Source organism: Chenopodium album, chromosome 8 (assembly GCF_948465745.1).
Source record: "Chenopodium album chromosome 8, dcCheAlbu1.1, whole genome shotgun sequence".
Taxonomy (NCBI): domain Eukaryota; kingdom Viridiplantae; phylum Streptophyta; class Magnoliopsida; order Caryophyllales; family Amaranthaceae; genus Chenopodium; species Chenopodium album.
The window spans coordinates 8,524,035-8,544,778 of record NC_137841.1 but is presented as its reverse complement, the minus strand read 5'-3'; the positions used below and the strand labels follow the sequence as shown (position 1 = coordinate 8,544,778).

Sequence of the window (20,744 nt, the reverse complement as noted above, 5' to 3'; positions counted from 1 at the left end):
TGAACTAGATGCATGCGAAATTTGATGTGGGGAAGGGGATAGAGAAGAGGATTGCAATTGATCAAACTTAGAAGATAAAGCATCTAATTTTGAATTGATCATGTTGATAGCATTTACCTCATACTTTCCTCCTTTCTTGGAAGTGCTTCTCTCATTGGGGATCCAATCGGTATAGTTTTGAACTACATCCTCTATGATCTTTAGTGCCTCCGTTGGGGCTTGTTCATGATAGGTCCTCCCGATGCTCCATCCAAGAGTATTCGGTCCGCTCTCAAAAGACCTCTATAAAACCCATGGAGAAAGAGCCAATTCTCCATGTCATGGTGAGGGCATTGTTGTTGGTAGCTCTTGAATCTCTCCCAAGCATCATAGAGAGACTCATCGGGCTCTTGTTGAAAGTTCGAAATCTTGGACCTTAACTCCGCCGTTTTCCCAAAAGGAATGAACCTCCCAAGGAATGCCGAAGTCACCTCATTCCATGTGTTCAATGAGTTCGGAGGCAACCTATCAAGCCAATCACTTGCACTCCCCGTGAGAGAAAATTTGAACATACTTAGAAGGATGTACTCTGGAGTCACCCCATTAGCCTTCACGGTGCTACAATACCGTGTAAATTGCTTAAGATGTGCAATGGGGTCGTCATGCTTGGCCCCGGAGAATTGATGACCCTCAATCAAGGTGATAAGGGCGGGACTTATCTCAAAGTTATTTGCTTCGATAGCGGGAGTAGCAGTCCCACTTGCTTCTTGATAAGGAGGAGGGACACCAAATTCTCTCAAAGTCTTGTTCGGTTGAGCCATGTCGAATTGGCGGATAGGTGGAGAAGTTGAAGAATTTGTCCTTGGTGATTCTAATGGAATGGTGCCTCCACTAGATTCACTAGAACTAGAATGATCGGACTTAACCTCAACTTGCGGTTCACTTGAAGTAGCACCGCTAGCTATCTCCCTATTTTCTCTTCCATTTTCCCTAACAACCTTTTCAAGCTCGAGGTTCAACGGCACAAGAGGAAATGTCCTATTGTTGCGTTTGGGCATAAACAAAGAAGACTAGATGGGATATTAGTAGGTTAGTCAAAGAAAACAAAGAAAAAAAATAAAGCTATACAAATGAACTAGGCTCACATATCTCATAAGTAACTCAATGCTTAACGCCATTCCCCGGCAACGGCGCCATTTTGGTAGAGGAAATAATCGGTCGTTGGACAATCACCCTAAAACCAAACAATATTTCTACCTAAACCAACCTAATACAAGTTTAGGGTAAGCAAAGGATCGTATCCACAGGGAATGGGTAAGGACACCAAGAGTATGAAACGGTTGCAATCTAGTTTGGTCATAAATTGGGGGTTTTTATTAGACAACTAATATGGAGACAAACACTAGGGGGAAATAGGGATCGACTCCAACCAAACCAATGGATCAAATCAATAGGCAAGCATGAACACAAATTGGGTGATAGAGAGGGCACTCAACATTGCCTTCTTTCGAAGCCACAACACTAAGCATTCCTAAACAAAACTCAACTAACAAGATAAGACAACCAAGTCTTAATAACGAGAAGTAGACTACTAACTCGGGTTTGTCTTTCGATCGTTCCAAGAAAGCACTAAGGCACAAACAATTGGGATTTCTCACCTAATTGTCGCAACTAAGACTACTACATCATTCAAACAAGGAACCATAATATAATCAAGAGGAATTTAGCATAATCATATAAGAGTGGGCTCACAACTAGACTCCATCTTTCAATGCTAGCATAGAAGTGAATACATGAGCAATAAGTGGCCAATCAATTACACATGCAATTAACCAATCCCTTAACAATCAATCATCAACCCAAAATGAACATGCAAGCACAAACATCAATCAACCCATGGCTTGGTTGGGTCTTCACCCAACCCATAACTAATTAACTACTCACTAAACATGATGAAGGACATCCTAACAACAAGTTATAATTCTAGCATTAAATTAACAAGTTGAGAGAAGTAGTGAGAATAAAGTAGATTGAACATGCAACAACAATTAAACAAGATCAAGAGAGAAATTAACAATTCAAAGTAAATAAAAAACTGAAATTAGAGAGTAAGAGATAGAGGAAAGAGATTACTTAAAATGCTTCAAGGTTGAAAAATTGTTGAATTCAAGAGAACAATCTTCAATTAATCTACTACAATGATTGAGTTTGAGAAGATCTAAACTAATAAATGAGGGTTTAGAGAAACTAAGGGCCTAAGAAAACTAAAGGGAAAGACGATCCCAAAAACTGAAGTCAAGCGTCATATTTATACGCCTAAAAATTACATTGTAAAATCCGTCAAAAATCGGGCTTCTGAACAGGAGGAGCGCCCGCTCCTATCTCTTTGCGCGCCCTCTCCTTACTGCAGGTGGATGGAAGAATGTAGGAGTTCAGGGAGGAGCGCCCGCTCCTATTTAGGTGCACGCCCGCTCCTTATAGTGCAGGGGGTAGGCAGATTGTGATGCTGGGATGAGGAGCGGCCGCTCCTCTAAAGGTGCACGCCCGCTCCTGCCTGGTAAATGATCCCTCGAGAAAGTCTTCAAACTCATGCTACTTAACCACATTCTCATTGCACCTACAAACACGAGCACACGCATAAAAATAAACGGGGAAGCCAAAAGATGCAAATCGCCATAAAAGGAGTTAGGAAAAAGGGATTATAGTAGGGGAAAGAGTACAAAATCGTGTCTAAAATGCCATGATAAGTGGACAAATAAAACACTTATCAGTGAGATAAACCACATACTTAAAATTAAAGTTGGAAATATTTCCAACACACTTCTCCCGCGAGGTTATCAACTTCACTTCTTTGGTGCCATGATTATAATAGAAAGAGAAAAATAAGGAGGGGGTTTATTAATCTTTGTTAGCAAGTTGCTCTAAATTTTGTTCCGCCACTTTATGAGTACCATACACATCTACCCATTTTGAAACATGTTCATTGATATGGTCCCAACGATTTTGTATAGATTTGATCGTTCTTGGACGAATATTAGAATTATCTTCTCTAGCACGCTCGTAGAGCTTCATAATTTCTGCACATAACCCGCTTTTTTTGGTGTTCGTGTTCCGAAGAACATCACCTCCGGCGTTGATGTAGGCTGATACAAGCGCTTTATCTTCATCTACATTATATTGTGTTGCACTATTCTTCTGCTTAGCATTGGTGAAAATTTCTTGGGGAACAACTTCAACATCAATATCTTCTAGATGTTGTGCTCCTCGTAATTCTTCTATTGGAGTTGAATTGCTACTACCAACCCCTCCGGGAGATTGCTCATTAAATTGACTGAAATGTTGAGACATGGGAAATGATTGGGTCTCTTGAGAAACAGGTTGTTGAAATTGGGGTGCGTAATTTGGATTCATTGGTCTTGGTTGATTAGCAATCCATTGAAAAGCAGCTTAAAATTGAGGGTTATGGAGGATATTTGGATCAAATTGGACATTGTTTGGATTATATTGGGAGTTTTGATTAAACGGAATATTTAAGTTGTGCACGTGGTTTGGATTATTTCTATCCATATTGAAGAAAAAATAAAAGAAGGATTATATGATAATTAGAAAAGAGAGGTAAATTAAAAAAGGATAAAATGTATGAAATATGGTTAAATTTGGGTTCATTATATAGAGGCAAAAAATTATTTTTATTATTTATTACCTTTAGAAATTTTAAATTACTGCTAATATTGTCACCAAAATGTTGGATTTCAAATACAAATATAGCCGTTGGTTTTGGTTAAAATATAGCTGTTGAGTTTTACTGCATGCATGCAATGGGCCCCTTGCATCAAGTTGCTAGCTTTGTTTTTGTCCTTTCTACAAAATTTCATTGATCAGTGAACACAAAGGCAAAAAATATTAAAAAAATGAGTTTGGGTCCACTAACTTATCCTCTTCCAAACATTTAATATCCTCTCTCCATAAAGGATATATTGCATTCCTCTTGAAAGTAGTATCCTCTCTTACATTTTTACATCAAAGAGGATACTACTTTGGAGGAGAAAGAGTGGAGGGAGGATGATATATCCTCCCCAATGTGTGTGCTCTAAGAGCACGATTATTGGAGAGGATACTTAGGGTCTGTTCTCATAGACTGAACTCAGCTGAACTGAAGTGAACTGAAGTGAATTGAGCTGAGCTGAGCTGAACTGAACTGAACTGAATATTATATAAGAGAAGGAAATTAGGAGCTGAAGTGAACTGAACTGAACTGGGTTGAACTGAACTGAAAATAAATGTATGAGAACAAGCTCTTATATCCTCTCTTCTACTCTCTCTCCTTTTCTCCTTTTAACATATCATATTCTCTTTCTTCCACATCATTTCCTACTATCTCCATCCTCTTCCTCTTTTTATTTCTTTATTTTTCCACACATCAAAGAGGATCCTCTCTTCCTTCCTCACTCCTACTTTATATATCCCACCATATATTATCTTCTTTTTTTTTAACTACACATTTAATTTTGAAACAATGATAATTTATGATTAAAAAATAAATTAGCCTAATTAATTATTTTTTTAGTTACTATTGATAAAATAAATTGAGTTGTAACCTTAAATTACTTATTTTATAAAGTTAAAATTTGTAGTAATTAACCGATCAACACAAACACGTGCACATTTTAATAACACGGTTCGACATTAATTACGTACTAAAATAACGAAATACCTTAAATACATTATGAAACTAATTAAAATAAAATAGTACACTAAAAATTTAATCCGCAGACGATCTTCTGGATCTCCCCCATAAATGTTCAACCAAGTCGTTTTTCAATGAGAAATGAGTTGTTCTATCATGAACCTCTTGTCTTGTATCCATCAATCTACGAAAATTGTGTGGATCATAATGCCCGGGGTGTAACAGTGAATGTCGTAGAGTTTCCCATTGATGTTCCTACCATATTTTCCTGTTGTTCTTGGGCAAACTCACGAGGGTCTTTATAATTCAAATAAGTATCACACTCGTCTTCAAAAATCATGTTGTGCTTTATAATACATGCCGTCATGATTTTCCATAGCATATCAACGTTCCATGCCAAAGCCGGTTTCCCAATTATTTCAAATCGAGCTTGTAGCACACCAAAGGCACGCTCAACATCTTTTCTATAGCACTATCTTGGCGTTCAGTAAACAACCTTTGCTTAGCGGTTTGTGGGGCAGTAATGGCATCCACAAATGTGGACCGTTTTGGATAAATTTCATCGCTGAGATAATACCCTTTATTGTAAGTATTTCCATTCACAGTGAACATGACTTGTGGAGCTCGATTGTTCATAATATCATCAAAAACTAGGGAACGTTGAAGTACGTTTATGTCGTTGCACAATCCAGGTGTCCCGAAGAAAGCATGCCAAATCCATAACTCCCTTGAAGCAATAACTTCTAAGATCACAGTTACTGTTTTAGATCTACCTTGGTACATACCTTTCCACCCCGCTGGACAATTTTTCCATACCCAATGCATACAATCAATACTCCCCAACATGCTAGGAAAACCTCTTTCCTCCCCTTCTCTCAAAAGACGTAGGACATCTTCAGGTGTTGGTTTACGAAGGTAGTCAGTGGAAAAATGTGTAATCACTCCATCAACAAATTGTGTAAGACATTCTCTAGATGTTGTTGTACCAAGTTTAATATACTCGTCAACTTGATCAGTTACACAACCATAGGCTAACATCCTTATTGTTGCTGTGCATTTTTGAATAGCTGAAGCACCCATTCGCATCGTTGCATCTGGATGTTGTTGAAAATAGCGAAAACCTGCACTTAATGAGTTCACAATGCGAAGAAAAAGAGGTCTTTGCATGCGAAACCTACGTCGAAAATTATTTTCACTGTATATTGGTTGATCACTGAAGTAGTCTGCAACCAAACGATCATGAGCTGCTTCACGATCCCTTGAAACAGTTGTCCTCTTCTTTCTTGGATGGTGATGTTCATTTTGTTGAACAACGTGTCTTAATGCGTCTTCCACTACTTTCCTCAATAAAATCCATCATCATGTAATCATATAGATCATCACTTGAACTTGATGAATTTGAATCAATGTTCATATTGCAATTATGATAATTGGTTAAAAAAAAATTGAATAAAGGTTGTTGTGGGTTTGAGATGCTACGTATATGAATAAATACAATTTATAGACAATGTGTTGGTAGATCAAATTTGAAGATAAGGCTAGTAGTAAAAAGATAAGGTTGGAGATAGATATGTCATAATGTAAGATTATTGTAGAAGATAGGATAGAATATCATTGCATATGATGTTATTTAAAAATTTACTATATTGTTGGACAATTAATTATATTGAATAAAAGTGTTTATAAATGAATGACACATAATTAAAAACATTACAGTTTTGTTAAATATAATATTAGTTATAACTAAATAGCTTACAATATACTGACAATAATTAACTAACAATTACACTAACAACTTCTAACATTGATAATACATAATAAAAACGAATTTTTATCTACTATTGATAGTTAGAGCAATAAACTAACAATAACTAAAAAACTATGACATTAAATGAATAAAAATGACAATACTAGCCTTAACAATGACATTGGTAATTATAATTGCAATTACTACTTATTATTCAAAGCAAAAACTTAGTACTAAACTCGTCTCTTTGCTTCAAGTACATTTATGCTTCAATTTCATCATGATCTTGTTTTTGCATCAACATTTCCAACATACGAAACTTTGTGGCCTCCTCCCTTTGTTTTTTCTTTCTTCACCTCGTTCCTTCATTGCCTCAAGCATCCGTTCTCCCAATTCATTCCTCTTTTCACTGATACATTCAAGAGTTGTGTTTAAAGAGTTAAGACTTGCACTTGTAGAGGAAGAAGGGGATTGTTTAGCCTTCATTTTTGTTTGCTTAATGCCGCTGGTCGTTTACTTCTTCCCTCAACCTCAACTGGTGAATCTGGTTCAGACCTTTTATTACTTCCCCAACTTTCCATGGGTAGTTTATGCGAGGTTACCATAGGGTCTCATTTCGGAAATTCCCTTGTAATATAAAAACAGTGCAACAAAGGGAACATCTTACTATTGGTTTCGTTATAGCACTCTCACCAAAAAAAAAAAAAAAGTTCCCTCCTCACTGTTTTTAGTAAGAATAATAAAAAAAATGATATTAAAAATATCATCAATCCTATACAATTAATGATACATATCATCTGTAAACAAATGATATCTTATAGACACTTAATTACATCATCTTATGAATAATGGATTGTAGCACCCCAAGTCTTACTAGTAGATATTGTCCTTGTTGTTCCTACTCCGCAAGAATTTGCTTTGGTGCAGGACAAAGTCTTACGCCAAAGACTTCAGGTGTCATCTCCTCAAGTTAAACCATTTCACCTAAAAAACCTTACAGAGGGAATAGAAAGTACAGTTTATAAACGGTGTCAAAATTAAAAATGTGTAAAAGAAAATGAAAGAATTACTAGCTCCCTCCGTATTTTATTACTTGCCCCACTTTTCTTTTATAGCCGTATTTTATTAATTAGTTTGCTCCTTTTTTTGGAAACTTTAATGTGGAGTAAAATTTTACTATTTTCCTCCTTATCAACAGTCCCCTCATATCATATTTTCTTTCCTACCACTTATGCTCACTTTTGCCGCTTTTTTAATTTTATATTTTTTTATTTTTCAACCAACCCCACTTCCATCATATTTTATTACTTTACATTATTTCTACTAAATCTCTTCGGATGAAGAAATGAAATATATAACAAAATATGGAGTATAAAAGTAAGAATTAATTTGAAAACTATAATCACTCATATAGTCTCTATAAGGCCCCGTCCACTTCACCTTATTTTTGTTGAACTGAAATTATTTTTACTGAAACAAAATTATATTTGTTGAACTTAAATTATTACTGAACTTCAATTAATTATACTGAATTGAAATTATTTTTGCTGAAATGAAATTATTTTTACTGATTTTATATTATAATTCTTCTTTAAGAAAACTGAATTTTACTGAACTGAATTTATTTTTACTGAACTGAAATTATTTTTACTGAATTGAAATCAATTTTACTGAACTGAACTTATTTTTACTAAACTAAAATTACTTTTACTTAATATTATTTTTTAAGGTGAAGTGAACAGGGTCTAACTCTATAAGACCTTGTTAACTTCACCTCATTTTTGCTGAACTTAAATTATTTTTAATTAACTGAAACTATTTATGTTGAATTTAAATTATTTTTTTTACTAAACTGAAATTATTTTTTTATGAATTGAAATTATTTTTGCTAATTTCCTGTTAGGCCTCGTTCACTCCACCTTATTTTGCTGAACTAAAATTATTTTACCTGAACTGAAATTATTTTTGCTGAATTTAAATTATTTTTTACTGAACTGAAATTAATTTTACTGAACTTAAATTATTTTTGCTAAGATGAAATTATTTTTACTGATTCTCTGTTATATTTTCTTCTTAAAGGTACTGAATTTTATTCAACTGTTATATATTTTCTTTAAAGTTACTAATTTTTACTTAATTGAACTTAATTCGTAATGTAATAGGGGTTACTTGATCAGTGTGAAAGGGGTTATTTTGTCAGTGTTATAAGGTTACTTGGTTAGTGTTATAGGGGTTACTTATTCAATGTTATATGAGTTACTTTTTTTTTTTGAGGAAACCGGATGGCGTGCCTTATATTATTAATCTATCCATCAAAACATACGGGGAAACCTCACTAGGAGCGTGGTTTTCCCAAATTTGTTCACAACCAAAAGGCACTAAACGGGCTAAATGATGAGCTACACTATTGCCCTCCCGTTTGACATGACACCAAGACAAAGAATTGAAAACATTACAAGATTTTAGTATGTCATCTAGCAAGCTATCGAGGTCGGCGAGGAAAGTCACTCCTTTGCAAAGTCTTCGTATAAGCACTTGGCTGTCGGATTCCACCACAACATCAGTGAAGCCATAACGTCTCGCGAGCCGAATAGCCATAGCAATGGCCTTACATTCAGCAATGATAGGGGGCCAGAAAGCTCTAGAGCATCTGACAGCAGCCATAATAACCTCACCCTTCCAATCACGAGCCACAACACCTAACCCAACCCACCTCTCCTCGCGCAAAGAGGCATCACAGTTCAGTTTAATCACACCTTCAGGGGGGCAATCCACGTCTTTGGGTTGTTGCTTGGCTTCGGTCTCACCACGCCATAAATTTTATTTGTACATGAAATGCATTCACTTGCTAGACGCATCACTCAATCCACGAGCACAGGGTGAAAAGTTTCAGATTCTTTGAAATTATTTCTCGTTTCTTCTTCGCCATATATTCCACATCAAAATAGCAACCCTGCATTTCTTCTTGGAGTCCAGATTTTTCCAGGAATTAAAGAAGTCCAGGAAATTCAGATCAAGAGGCCAGTTAGCAAATTCTTGGCAATCACATTCACGCCACAAATCAGAAACAGTATGACACTCAAAAAGCGCATGTCTGACTGTTTCAGGGCAGTCAGAACACCAAGGACACATCTCCTCATCTGACATATGACGATGTTTGAGATAAGCTCTGACCGAAAGAGTGCCAGTACAGATTCGCCAAAGAAAATGGCGTACCTTCGGAGTGACATCGAGCTGCCAAATATCGACCCAGGAGATGTGGAAATCATCTAAATTGCACGATTTGCCAATCATATAGGCTGTCTTTACAGAGTAGAAGCCATCCATGGAGAAAGCCCATGACACCGTATCAGCAGCAGGGGAAGTGCTTAGGGGGATTGACAATATACTCTAAGCATCCTCCTCACTAAAGTTGTTGCAAATTAAAGAATCATGCCATTCCCTTCTCTCATGATCAATCAGATCACTAACAAGCTCGAATGCATCAGTTTTAGGAGTCGAAACAAATCTGCTTGAACCTGAGCCTAACCAGGGATCGTGCCATATGTTGACAGACCCACCATTGCCAATACGCCATAATAATCCTTCTTTAAGCAGCCCCTTCGAAGACCATATACTCTGCCAAGAATAGCTGCCAGCATAGCCTAAAGACGACTCCAAAAAGCTGCTGTTAGGGTAATATTTCGCACCCATAACTTTGTTAAGCAGAGATTCAGGGAACCTAATTAAGCGCCAGGCTTGTCTTCCGAGTAATGCATCATTAAAAACACGTAAATCTCTGAAGACCAACCCTCCAAGACATTTAGGAGTGCATAAGTCGCTCCAGCTTTTCCAATGGAACTTGCGGCTTTCATCACTGCTACCCCAAAGGAACTTCGCCATCATAGAGTGGATGTCCTGGATTACACTAATCGGTAACTTGTAGACTCCCATTAAGTATGTGGGAATCGCTTGAATTACGGCTTTAAGAAGAATTTCTTTCCCTGCACGAGACAATAATTTTTCTTTCCATCCGCTCAATTTCTTCCAAATTCTGTCTGTAAGTGCCATAAACACCAAACTTTTCGACCTTCCAATAATGGTGGGAATACCTAAGTATTTATCGTGAGTATCCACCCTTCTCATTGCCAAAATCTCAAGTAGTTCCTCTTGCATCGACGTACTTACACCCTTGCTAAAAGTGACCTCCGATTTGTCATAGTTAATTTTATGTCCGGAAGCTGCTTCATATGTGTTGAGGATTTCAACAATTTTCGAGCATTCACTTCGGTTGGCTCTTGCGAAAAGTAGACTGTCGTCTGCAAAAAGTAAATGAGAAATTTTCGGACCTCTCCGACTAGCTCTGGCCCCATGGAGTAGACCATCCGCCATCGCTTTCTTCAACAATCCAGAAAAAGCATCAGCAACAAGAATAAATAAATACGGAGATAGGGGATCTCCTTGTCGAAGACCACGAGATGGAGTCACGGAACCACACACCCCACCATTGACAACAAAAGAATAAGACACCGTTGTCACACAATCCATCACAATATCAACCCACTTTCCTGCAAATCCCAATTTCAGAAGGAGTTTCTCCAAAAAATTCCATTCAACTCTGTCGTAGGCCTTGCTCATATCCAATTTCATCAAAACCAAGCCCTTCTTCCCTTTGCATCTAGTTTTCATCGTATGAAAAAGATCTAAAGCAATCAAAGCATTATCCGTGATAAGTCGTCCCGGAACAAAAGCACTCTGATTTTCCGAAACAACCCCAGGAAGAATATTTTTAAGACGCAACACCGAAGCTTTAGAAGCAATTATATGAGTTACTTTGTTCTTTTATGAATGGCCATACAATGTGGCTAAAGATGGGCATTGTGCCGTGCCGTCGTGAGCCGTGCAGGGGTGGTTGTCGTGCCGTGCAAAAATTTGGCACACCCCAGCCCACGGCATGGCACGGCCCACGTGCCTGGCGGGCCGGGCCGCGGGCCAAACCGTTTTTTTTTAAATAAATGTAAATAAAAAAACGATATATATATATATTTTTTCGTACAACTTAATTTTATATAAATAATGTTATTAATTTATGTTTATGTTAATGTTAATATATGTTTTTTTTAACAAATTTAATTTAATTAATTTTATAAAACTAATTTATGTTTAAGTTTATATAAATTTAATTAAATAAGTTAATATAAATAAACTTAATTAAATAAGTTTATATAAATAAACTTATTTATTTATTAATTAAATAAGTTTAATTAATTAAATAAGTTTATATAATCGGGCATGGGCCGTGCCGGCGGGCCGACGACTGTGCTGCTCGGCGTGCTCGTGCCGGATTTTAATTTGTAGTTTTGTTCACGGCATGACCCACGACCCACAAGTGAGCCGCTGTGCCGTGCCGGGCTGTGCTGGAGTCGTGCCGCCCACGTGTCGGCACGGCCCGTGCCCATCTTATAGCAACACACAATTCGAATATATTCGTGTATAGAGCCTAAATCTATAATGAATGTAATAATAAGTTAACGAACGAGTCAAAGTGTAACATTAATGTGACCGAAGAAACGAAACTTCCAGACAAGACAACTTTTTAAAAATTTCTAACACTTGGAATCCCAATTCTGTGGGTGGTGCTCTTCGTTTCAATTCGACTATTCAACCCAACTTAAACACTCCACATTTCCGCATTCTACATTTACGTCGTCAATATTCACCATAATTTTCTCTTTTCATCTTCAACAATTATCAACACTAATCAAAATTAAAATCACCCACATTGCTCAAATTTCTTTGAATTCTGGGTGCAATTTGATTTTATTTGATCATGGAAGTTCGAAAATTCCCATTAATTTTTCTATCTTTTCTCGTGATTTTCCCTCACCTTTCTCTTGCCGGATGGTTTAGCAACAACAAGTATTCTTCTATTTTCAATCTTCATTTTCTGGGAATCAAAATTTTAAAAATGCGTTTTAAATTTTGATATAAAATCATTATTAATTTTTCAGGCGTCAAGAATCTGTGCTTAAATTGAAGAGTGAGACTGTTTATAATACTTTATATGGGTTTGATCCTACTCGCGTCACTCAGCTATCATGGCATCCCAGGTTTTTCTTATCTTTCATTTTTCTTATCTTCAAATCTTCAATGATGTATTTAATGATTGTAATAATTGTTGAATTTTCAGGGCATTTCTGTACAAGGGTTTTTTAACCCATGAAGAATGTGATCATCTTATCCAATTGGTTAGGTTTTATATAATCAAAAATTAATTATTTATTATTATTTTTTTTTTTTGAAAGAAAAATTAATTATTTATTATTTATGATTATTGTTTGTTTGTGTAAATTTTTAATAAATAGTGGGATTTTTTTTTTTTTTTTTATTTATTTTTATTGAATTAGGCAAAGGATAAATTGGAGAAATCAATGGTGGCTGATAATGAGTCTGGAAAGAGTATACCAAGTGAAGTGAGGACTAGTTCTGGCATGTTTCTTCAAAAGGGTCAGGTTTGTGTTTTTTTGCCAAATCTTGTAACTACTTTGTTTGATTATTTTATAATTGCTTAATGTGGTTGAGTAATAGTCCCTTTATGTCATGATACTACTATGTAAATTATGTTATCCTTGAGAAACTACGAATTGGCGAATTTTGTGTATTATGTGATATGGATTTTAAGGGCATGCTCTTATCACCTTATTAGTTCTGATAAGTTTGGCTAAGGAAAAAGTTAGTTTAGATAAGGGTTACCACCGAGGTTTAATTTACAATTAAATAAGTTCAAGTAAGTTAGGTTAGTTTAGATAAGTGAAATTTTTTAATTAAAACAAAATGCACACTAAATATATGGCAGTTGTAAACATGGCAAGTTTTATCAATTTTAGTGGTTACATAGTGATTCTTATTGTTGGCTATGAGAGTTTTGAATTCAGTCTAGCGCATATCTTAATGTTGTTTCACTAGCTAGCTGGTTTGTTCTTTGCATTTCATTCCTAGCAGAAACATGATTGTTTTTTCTATGTTGTTTTAGGTGATTTAGTTGAAATTTTAAACATTTGCTATTATTTGCTGTAGAGTTGATCAAAATACTAAATGGTTGTTTGCTTGTTTCTGTTGCTAGAATAACTGAATAAAGCACAACTTTCTAAACTTGCTCAATATGCATCTAGATAGTAGATATCCATCTCAGCATTTCAAGAATGCCTCATGTTCTGCGCTTGATACCGTACAAGTATCTCTTTGCTACAAAACACCTTTGAATGTATACGCTCAAAGAACTGATGCTGATGGGATTTATTAGCCACCCCTGCACATATAGGACTACTTTGATCAACACAAATTCTCATCTTTGCAAAGCCTGTCGTTGTTGTTTAATCTCTTCAGAACAGCAACCCAGCCGCAAAATCTATGCTTTGGAACAACAAGCCTCACTAGATCCCCTTTACCCACACAAGCTTTTTAATGGCAGCAACATTCCATGTATTAATTTTTATCAAACCCAATCCTTGCAGTAGCTTTGGACTTGCAAACATTTTCACACAATACATATCAGGGCCTTGCTTATCTTAAGAGCAATGCCGAATGCAACCCCTGCAGATATTATTTATTCTCTCAAATCTTGCATAAGGTAATGTCCAGTAAATGTGAATGCTCAGTAATACATAATCGACTATCTGTAACCTTTGAGCATTCGAAAGATTTCTTGAGCTCCAAACTTATGTTCTAGTCACCTTTGTCTTAGCAATGGTTTGATTGGTTTCACCTTACTTTACCTAGAGCCTTTTCGCACAAATAGGGATTCCCAAATAATTTACAAGGGTTTGAACTTCTGGTGGTAAGACCAGAAATTCTTTGCAGAGTCAATCTGCTCTTGAGACACACCAGAGTAATAAGAAGCAGTTTTGTCCTCATTAACTTGGAGGACTGAAGTTTCAGAGAACTAATTCAGACCCTCATCTTCAGCGTAGTTGATTTAATATTTCTTCAAAATAGAATTGTATCATCAGTAAAGCAAAAACAAGTAATTCCCATTGCCATGTATCTTGGTAATCACCTTTATAGACCACATTACAGCATGAGATTGATCTTACCACTCTCATTACTTTTAGGAATCAAAACAGTAGAAGTCACATTTAATCACTTTTAGAGCCTACCAGTAATAAGATAGGGAAGAATAATATTAGTAAGATCAGTACCTATTATATTTTATGCATCTTTGAAAAACAGCTGCTATAACAGCTGGCCCAAGTGCCTTAGTTCCAGGAATAGATAGTAAAGCATCTTTAGTTTCTCTAGCTGAGTATGGGGCAAGCAAAAAAATATCTGACAATGATCCTGAGATACCACATGCCTAGCTCCATTAACTGTTTTGTTTACCTTCCCTTCTGTCATAGCAGTGCCTAACAAAAGATTTATAATATGGGAAAGTATCATTCCCATATTTTGGATTATTCACCCATGCACCATTCTCATTCTCGATTGCATGAATAGAGTTCCAACTTCCAAGCTCTTCTCTGCTTTAATTACCTGTCAAACATTGCAGAATATAATCCCCAGCCTTAAGCCAATCCATTTTAGACTTTGTTTCATATAGTTTATAGTGGCTTTATGAGTGTCATAATATTCAACCTTTCTCTTACCTCTTCATCAGCTCAGGGAAAGGATCCAAATACAAAGTTAGCCACTAAAGCATTTATAAGTGATCTCTAGTTCAAATCCTTGACTAATGTCTTTCAATGCGATTTTCAAGTGTTTTAGCTTCTATACTAGCTTCCTACCAGTGTGAATGTCAAAATACATAAGAGAGCTGAGGAGGAGAATTGTCAAACTTTCCCTCCGGAAAGAAATATACTTCAAAGCTATAGCTTGTAAGAAAAGCAACCGTCCATCGGTCCATACCCTGTCTGACTTTTTAAAAAGCTTTCTTTGTCATTCTCCTTAATATTCCATTTGAACATATAGCCTGAGGATATATTAACAAGTATATTATCAGTGTGCAAGGTAACAGGGATCAAATAATGGTATTAGGGTAGTAGACTATTAGTGCAGGCACGTTTCTAAGACTTTTGTGGCCTAAGGGAGAATCTCAAAAATGGATCCCTAATTGACTAAAACTTAAATTTATTATCAAAAAAAAATTATTCAGGGATGTAAAAAAAAAAATTTAAGGAAAAATTGCCCCCATTAATCCAAACTTTGTCTCGTCCGCCAATAATAGTCCATACTTTCGATTATTCACCATCACTAACAACTTTGCCCCCCATTAGTTCCTATTGCACCCAACTTACCTGCAACCGGTTAATCCGGTCAACATTTGTGTTTTAGATTTTTTTTGCACACGTGTCACTACGTGAATGGTCAAATAAAAAAACAAAAACAAAAAAAAAAAAAACAGCCAACCAAACGGCAGCCACCGTTAATGGCATACGGATTCGGGGAGGATAAAGGAAAGGAGGCCGAATTTCGAGGCGGAAACGAAGGGGAAGGGGGCGGAAACGACGGGGAGGGGGAAACAACGAAAACGGAAACAGGGGGGAGGTGTTTTCAGGGGTGGGGGAGGTGGGGGAAGGGAATGGGTGAGTTTCGAGGGAGGGGGGAGGGCTGGGCGGTAGTTTCCGGGAGCGGGGGAGGGGTGTTCGGGGGTGGGGGAGGGGTTTTCGGGGGTGGGGGAAGGGAAGGGGTGTGTTTTGAGGGAAGGGGAGGGTTGTGCGGTTTCCGGCAGCGGGGGAGGGGTTTTCGGGGATGGGGCTGATTTTCCGGTGGGGGTGGGGGTGGGGGTGTGGTGTTTTTCGGCGGGGTGGGGGTGGGGGTCCGAAGGCAACTGCTGGGCATGGGTGGGTTTGTGGTTTTTTTTTTTTCAAAAAAAAATTTAAGCCAATCATACGCTGACACGTGTCTAGGTAAACTGCTACATCGAGTTAAATGACCGGTCGGGTGCAATAAAAATTAATACCCCCTAAAGTTGAGAATGATGGTGAATAATCCAAACTAGGGATTATTATTGGCGGACGAGACAAATTTGGGATTAATGGGGGCAATTTTTCCTATAATTTACTTAAAACAATATTTCTCATACAAAACATTTCCTTTGAGCAATTCTAGATTAATAGTAATAGTTTCTACATCTAAATACATAAAATGGCTAGACCATTCAACTTTTCTTGAGACATTGACGATCCCAAGTAGTTTTTCAATAACTCAGCTTTGAAAAACTTCTTTTAGCAGATGCACTAGTTATGAAAATAGATAATTGGATTCGATAAGCAATTGAAACATTTGGAAAACAAATGACACCTTTGACAAACTCTAGAATTTCAGATGTGACATCAACACAATTAACAGTCATTTGCAATACTTTTAGTTCTAAAATACGAAAATTCGGCTGCATCAATATCCATTAAATTATTATGAGAAAAAGTTGTGTTGAAATTCATACAAAATTTTCTTAATTCATTATCATCCTATGATTATAACTTGTTTGAGTCAAATAACAATTCAACTTTTTTCTTTTTACAAGTGCCTCTAATTGCTCAAATCTATTTTCAAAAAAGTAATTGTCATATCTACAACCACCATAAAATAATTGTCTCCAAAAGATTCCTTGGGTTGATCGTATTTTATCTGCATACCCATTAGTCTATCAAATTGTTAATTGACTTTTTTTGTTGAAAGTGTAGGCGCTATATTTATGTCAAATGAATGCTACATTTAATGCCTTTTTTTTTTTTTCTATGCTCTTCAAAATATAAGATATTACCTTTCACTTATTTCATTGCAACTCCAATTTTTATAATAAAACTATTTGATGAATCAATGATGAAAGAATACAATTAACCGATAAATTTTTAAGAGTCAATTATATATTTTGGTAGTTGTGGATATGTCAATTAGTTCTTTGAAGAATATATTTGGGCAATTATAAGTATATGAAATTTTTTGGAAATTTTATTTGACTCAAAAACAAGTTGAAATCACTAAATAATGATGAATTAAGAAAATCTTACATAAATTTTAACATTACTTTTTCATGTAATAATTTGACCGATGTTGATGCGGAGGATTTTTTTTCCGGAATTTTAAGTATTGTAAATGACTTTGCCAAATGTGTTGATTTCGGCATATGAATTCTTGACTTTGTCAAAGGTACTAATTATATTACAAGTGTTTCAAATTTTCAATTGCATACCGGATCTTATTAACTATGTCGTTTTGTTGCATTTGTTGAAAGAAGTTTTGTCAAAGCTGAAATAATTGGAAACATGCTTGTGAGAGTCAATCTCTTGAGAAAGGTTGAATGGTTTAGCCCTTTTATAAATTTAAAGAAATATGTTAGAGCATATTGATGTAGGTGGCATTGCATATAGAGATGCTCGAAGAAACATTTTATAAGAGAATTACTGTATTATTAATAAATAAAAAAAATTGTATAAAAAAGTATTGTGTATCAATGTAATGTTTTGCATACTCGAATCCTTTTTTGTGTGATTATAAATTCAAGTATTAGTTAATTAGGGCCACAAAAAATTCATTAACGGGCCTTAGGCAGCACTAAGTAGCTTTTCTTATTTTTGTGTTTCTTATTATCCGAGGTTTTGTTTTGGATGTCTCTTTTCTGTTGCGTTTTGTTAATGAACCTCTGTTGCTACTTTTAGTGGATCCTTGTTCTTGTCATGCCAAAATTTAACCTAACCTTTCTTTGAGGGATATTTTCATATCTTTTCTAGAGTCTTTGTGAAAATGTAGAAAATACTTCAAATTAGTATGTTGTGTATAATACTTCATGTGGTACGATTGTACAAAGCTAATTTTGCTGATTTATGTCAATTCTATATCTATGCATATATTTCAAATCAAAATCTGAAATACTTACATTCACCCTTTGTGTTGCCTCTGAAGGATGATGTAGTCACTAGAATCGAGGCAAGAATTGCTGCCTGGACTTTCCTTCCTCCAGGTGAATATTGCTGTACATCAGGCCTTATTGTGCTGCTTAAGTTGGATCTTATTGAATAAATAACTTATATATTGTCATCACTGTTCAGAAAATGGGGAGGCCATGCAAGTCCTTCGCTATGAGCTTGGTCAAAAGTATGAGCCCCATTTTGATTACTTTCATGATAAGGTCAATCAGCAGCTAGGTGGCCACCGGATTGCTACTGTGCTGATGTACTTGTCTTATGTTGAAAAGGGTGGAGAAACTGTCTTTCCCAACGCAGAGGTAAATTTTTATTTTTTTTCTTGACTTTCATTCTTTCTCCAGAAGTTTGTCTAATTCAATGTTTTGTCCAGGGAAAACTGAACCAACCGAAAAATGAAAGCTGGTCTGATTGTGCTAAAGGTGGCTATGCAGGTATACCTCAGTACAGTTTTTGCCAGAGTTATCCAAAAAAAAGACTTCTAAATTCCTTGTATGGTTGTCTAAGAAGTTTCGGTATTTACTGCTTTGCATATCTTACATCGCTTCTGTGCTATTAAGTGATCCAAATATAACCCTTTCCAAAAAACAGAAAAAGAAAAAAAGTGATCTAAATATTAAATGCTCTCTTAGAGTTTTAGAATAATATATATTGTAGAACATCCTTTTATTTTGGATCTGATTCTCGTTCACAAACTTTCACTTTCATGGTGTTTGTAGCATTGCTGCTTTTATATTGTGTGTTATATACTTTTAGGTTTTTTGCACAGAAAAATCCTCCCTCCACCCCTTCCCCCCTCACCCAAAGATGTTACAATGTCATAAACTCTCAGGGATATGTCATGGTTTTACAAAAGACCCTTTATAGCAGTTGTGTTATTTCCATTCTCTCCCCATCACTTAAACTAGTAAGACATTAGGAAATTTAGGCTATGTTCAGTTCATCTGATTTGATCTTATGTGACGTGATTTGGTCTAATCTTATCTGAGATTTTACCGAACTTTGACCTTATTTGTACACTAATACATACAATAAATTTACTTATTTGTACACTAATCCATGCGATAAATCAAGTGTGTGGCTATAGAGACCTTTAAGTTTATGAATTCAGACCTTCGCCCTCTGTGGCTGTTACAGCCTGTAGAGTTTTTAGCAGCATCAACATTTTCACATTTCAACTAGAAGCTCTTTCACATTCTCATCATCTTGCCCAAGTAATTTCCTTACAGTTCTAGATATGTCCTTGCATGCAGTGAAACCCAGTAAGGGTGATGCATTGATGTTTTTCAGTCTTCATCCCGATGCAACTACTGATCCAATGAGCTTGCATGGTAGCTGCCCCGTCATTGAGGGTGAGAAGTGGTCTGCAACTAAGTGGATTCACGTTCGGTCTTTTGACAGATCTCTAGAAGATAAGTCTTCTGGAGAATGTACAGATAAAAATGTGCACTGTACTCAGTGGGCACAAGCAGGGGAGTGTGAAAAGAACCCTGTGTACATGGTAGGCAGCGAAAAATCAAAGGGACATTGCAGAAAGAGCTGCAATGTTTGCTGAGCATACACATCAGTCATTCCATTTGTGGATGAGTTATCTTCTTTTCTTTTTTTAGGGATGAGGTTTTTTTTAACTATGGATCACCAGTCACATCTGATGCTGAGATAGTTGTAGATAAATGTTGCTTCTACTAGAAACAGAGAGCCACAACCTTGGATTGAGTTTCGTCTCCCCTTTTTGTATTAAACTTTCTGTACTGTAAGCTTGTAGTTATTCAGCATGAAATTGATGGAGATAGAGTATTCTATATTTTTATCTGTATTATTCTATAGCAGCCGCTGGCCGCCGCGAATGCAGGTTTTCTTCCTTCATTAAGCACTGTTCCTTCCAAAACATAGATATTTGTCTTTTTGTTTATGACATTGAATACTTGTTGGTGTTTATAAAGTAATGACTACCTAACAATGTATAAAGCAGTTAGCGTTAAAGATAAATAATGACAAAGTTATATACTATGTACTACTGTTATTTCTTAGTTGCATCATTGCTACTAACACTTGTTAATGTGGAACTTCCTAATATCTTTAATTATATACAAGTTAAAATTATTAAAATTTGTTATTATATATATACTCTCTCCGTCCCCGAAAGAACGACCTATTTGGCCTAATTTTAGTCCTAAAAAGAATGACCCATTAGCATTAAAATACCTATCAATTTGCAACAATATTTGTACAAATTTAGCTTCCCCATATAAAATTTTGTTTTTCCATATATTATTATTACCATCTCTCTCTACTTTTTTGTAAACCCCATATTAATTTATCTTTCCAACATACTTTACTTCTTTTTTTTAAATTTTATTAATACCCGCTAAATCAACCCAAAAGGTCATTCTTTCAGGGACGGAGGGAGTAATATTTTAAGATGAATCTAGTA

General features: G+C 35.9%; 1 protein-coding gene and 1 non-coding gene across 2 annotated transcripts; both read left to right on the top strand.

Moving 5' to 3' along the window:
* Positions 1-315: 315 nt before the first annotated feature.
* On the top strand, positions 316-422 carry LOC145557240 (small nucleolar RNA R71). The gene has a single exon (XR_014092286.1). It is a non-coding gene; the product is annotated as a small nucleolar RNA R71 (small nucleolar RNA).
* Positions 423-12,014: 11,592 nt separating this feature from the next.
* On the top strand, positions 12,015-20,176 carry LOC145555801 (putative prolyl 4-hydroxylase 7). The gene is made up of 8 exons (XM_081617521.1): positions 12,015-12,311; positions 12,404-12,502; positions 12,583-12,640; positions 12,800-12,904; positions 18,291-18,348; positions 18,437-18,612; positions 18,684-18,744; positions 19,564-20,176. The coding sequence occupies exons 1-8, from the start codon at positions 12,223-12,225 to the stop codon at positions 19,863-19,865; spliced, it is 948 nt and encodes a 315-aa protein (XP_081473647.1). The 5' UTR covers positions 12,015-12,222; the 3' UTR covers positions 19,866-20,176.
* The last annotated feature ends 568 nt before the right edge of the window (positions 20,177-20,744 follow it).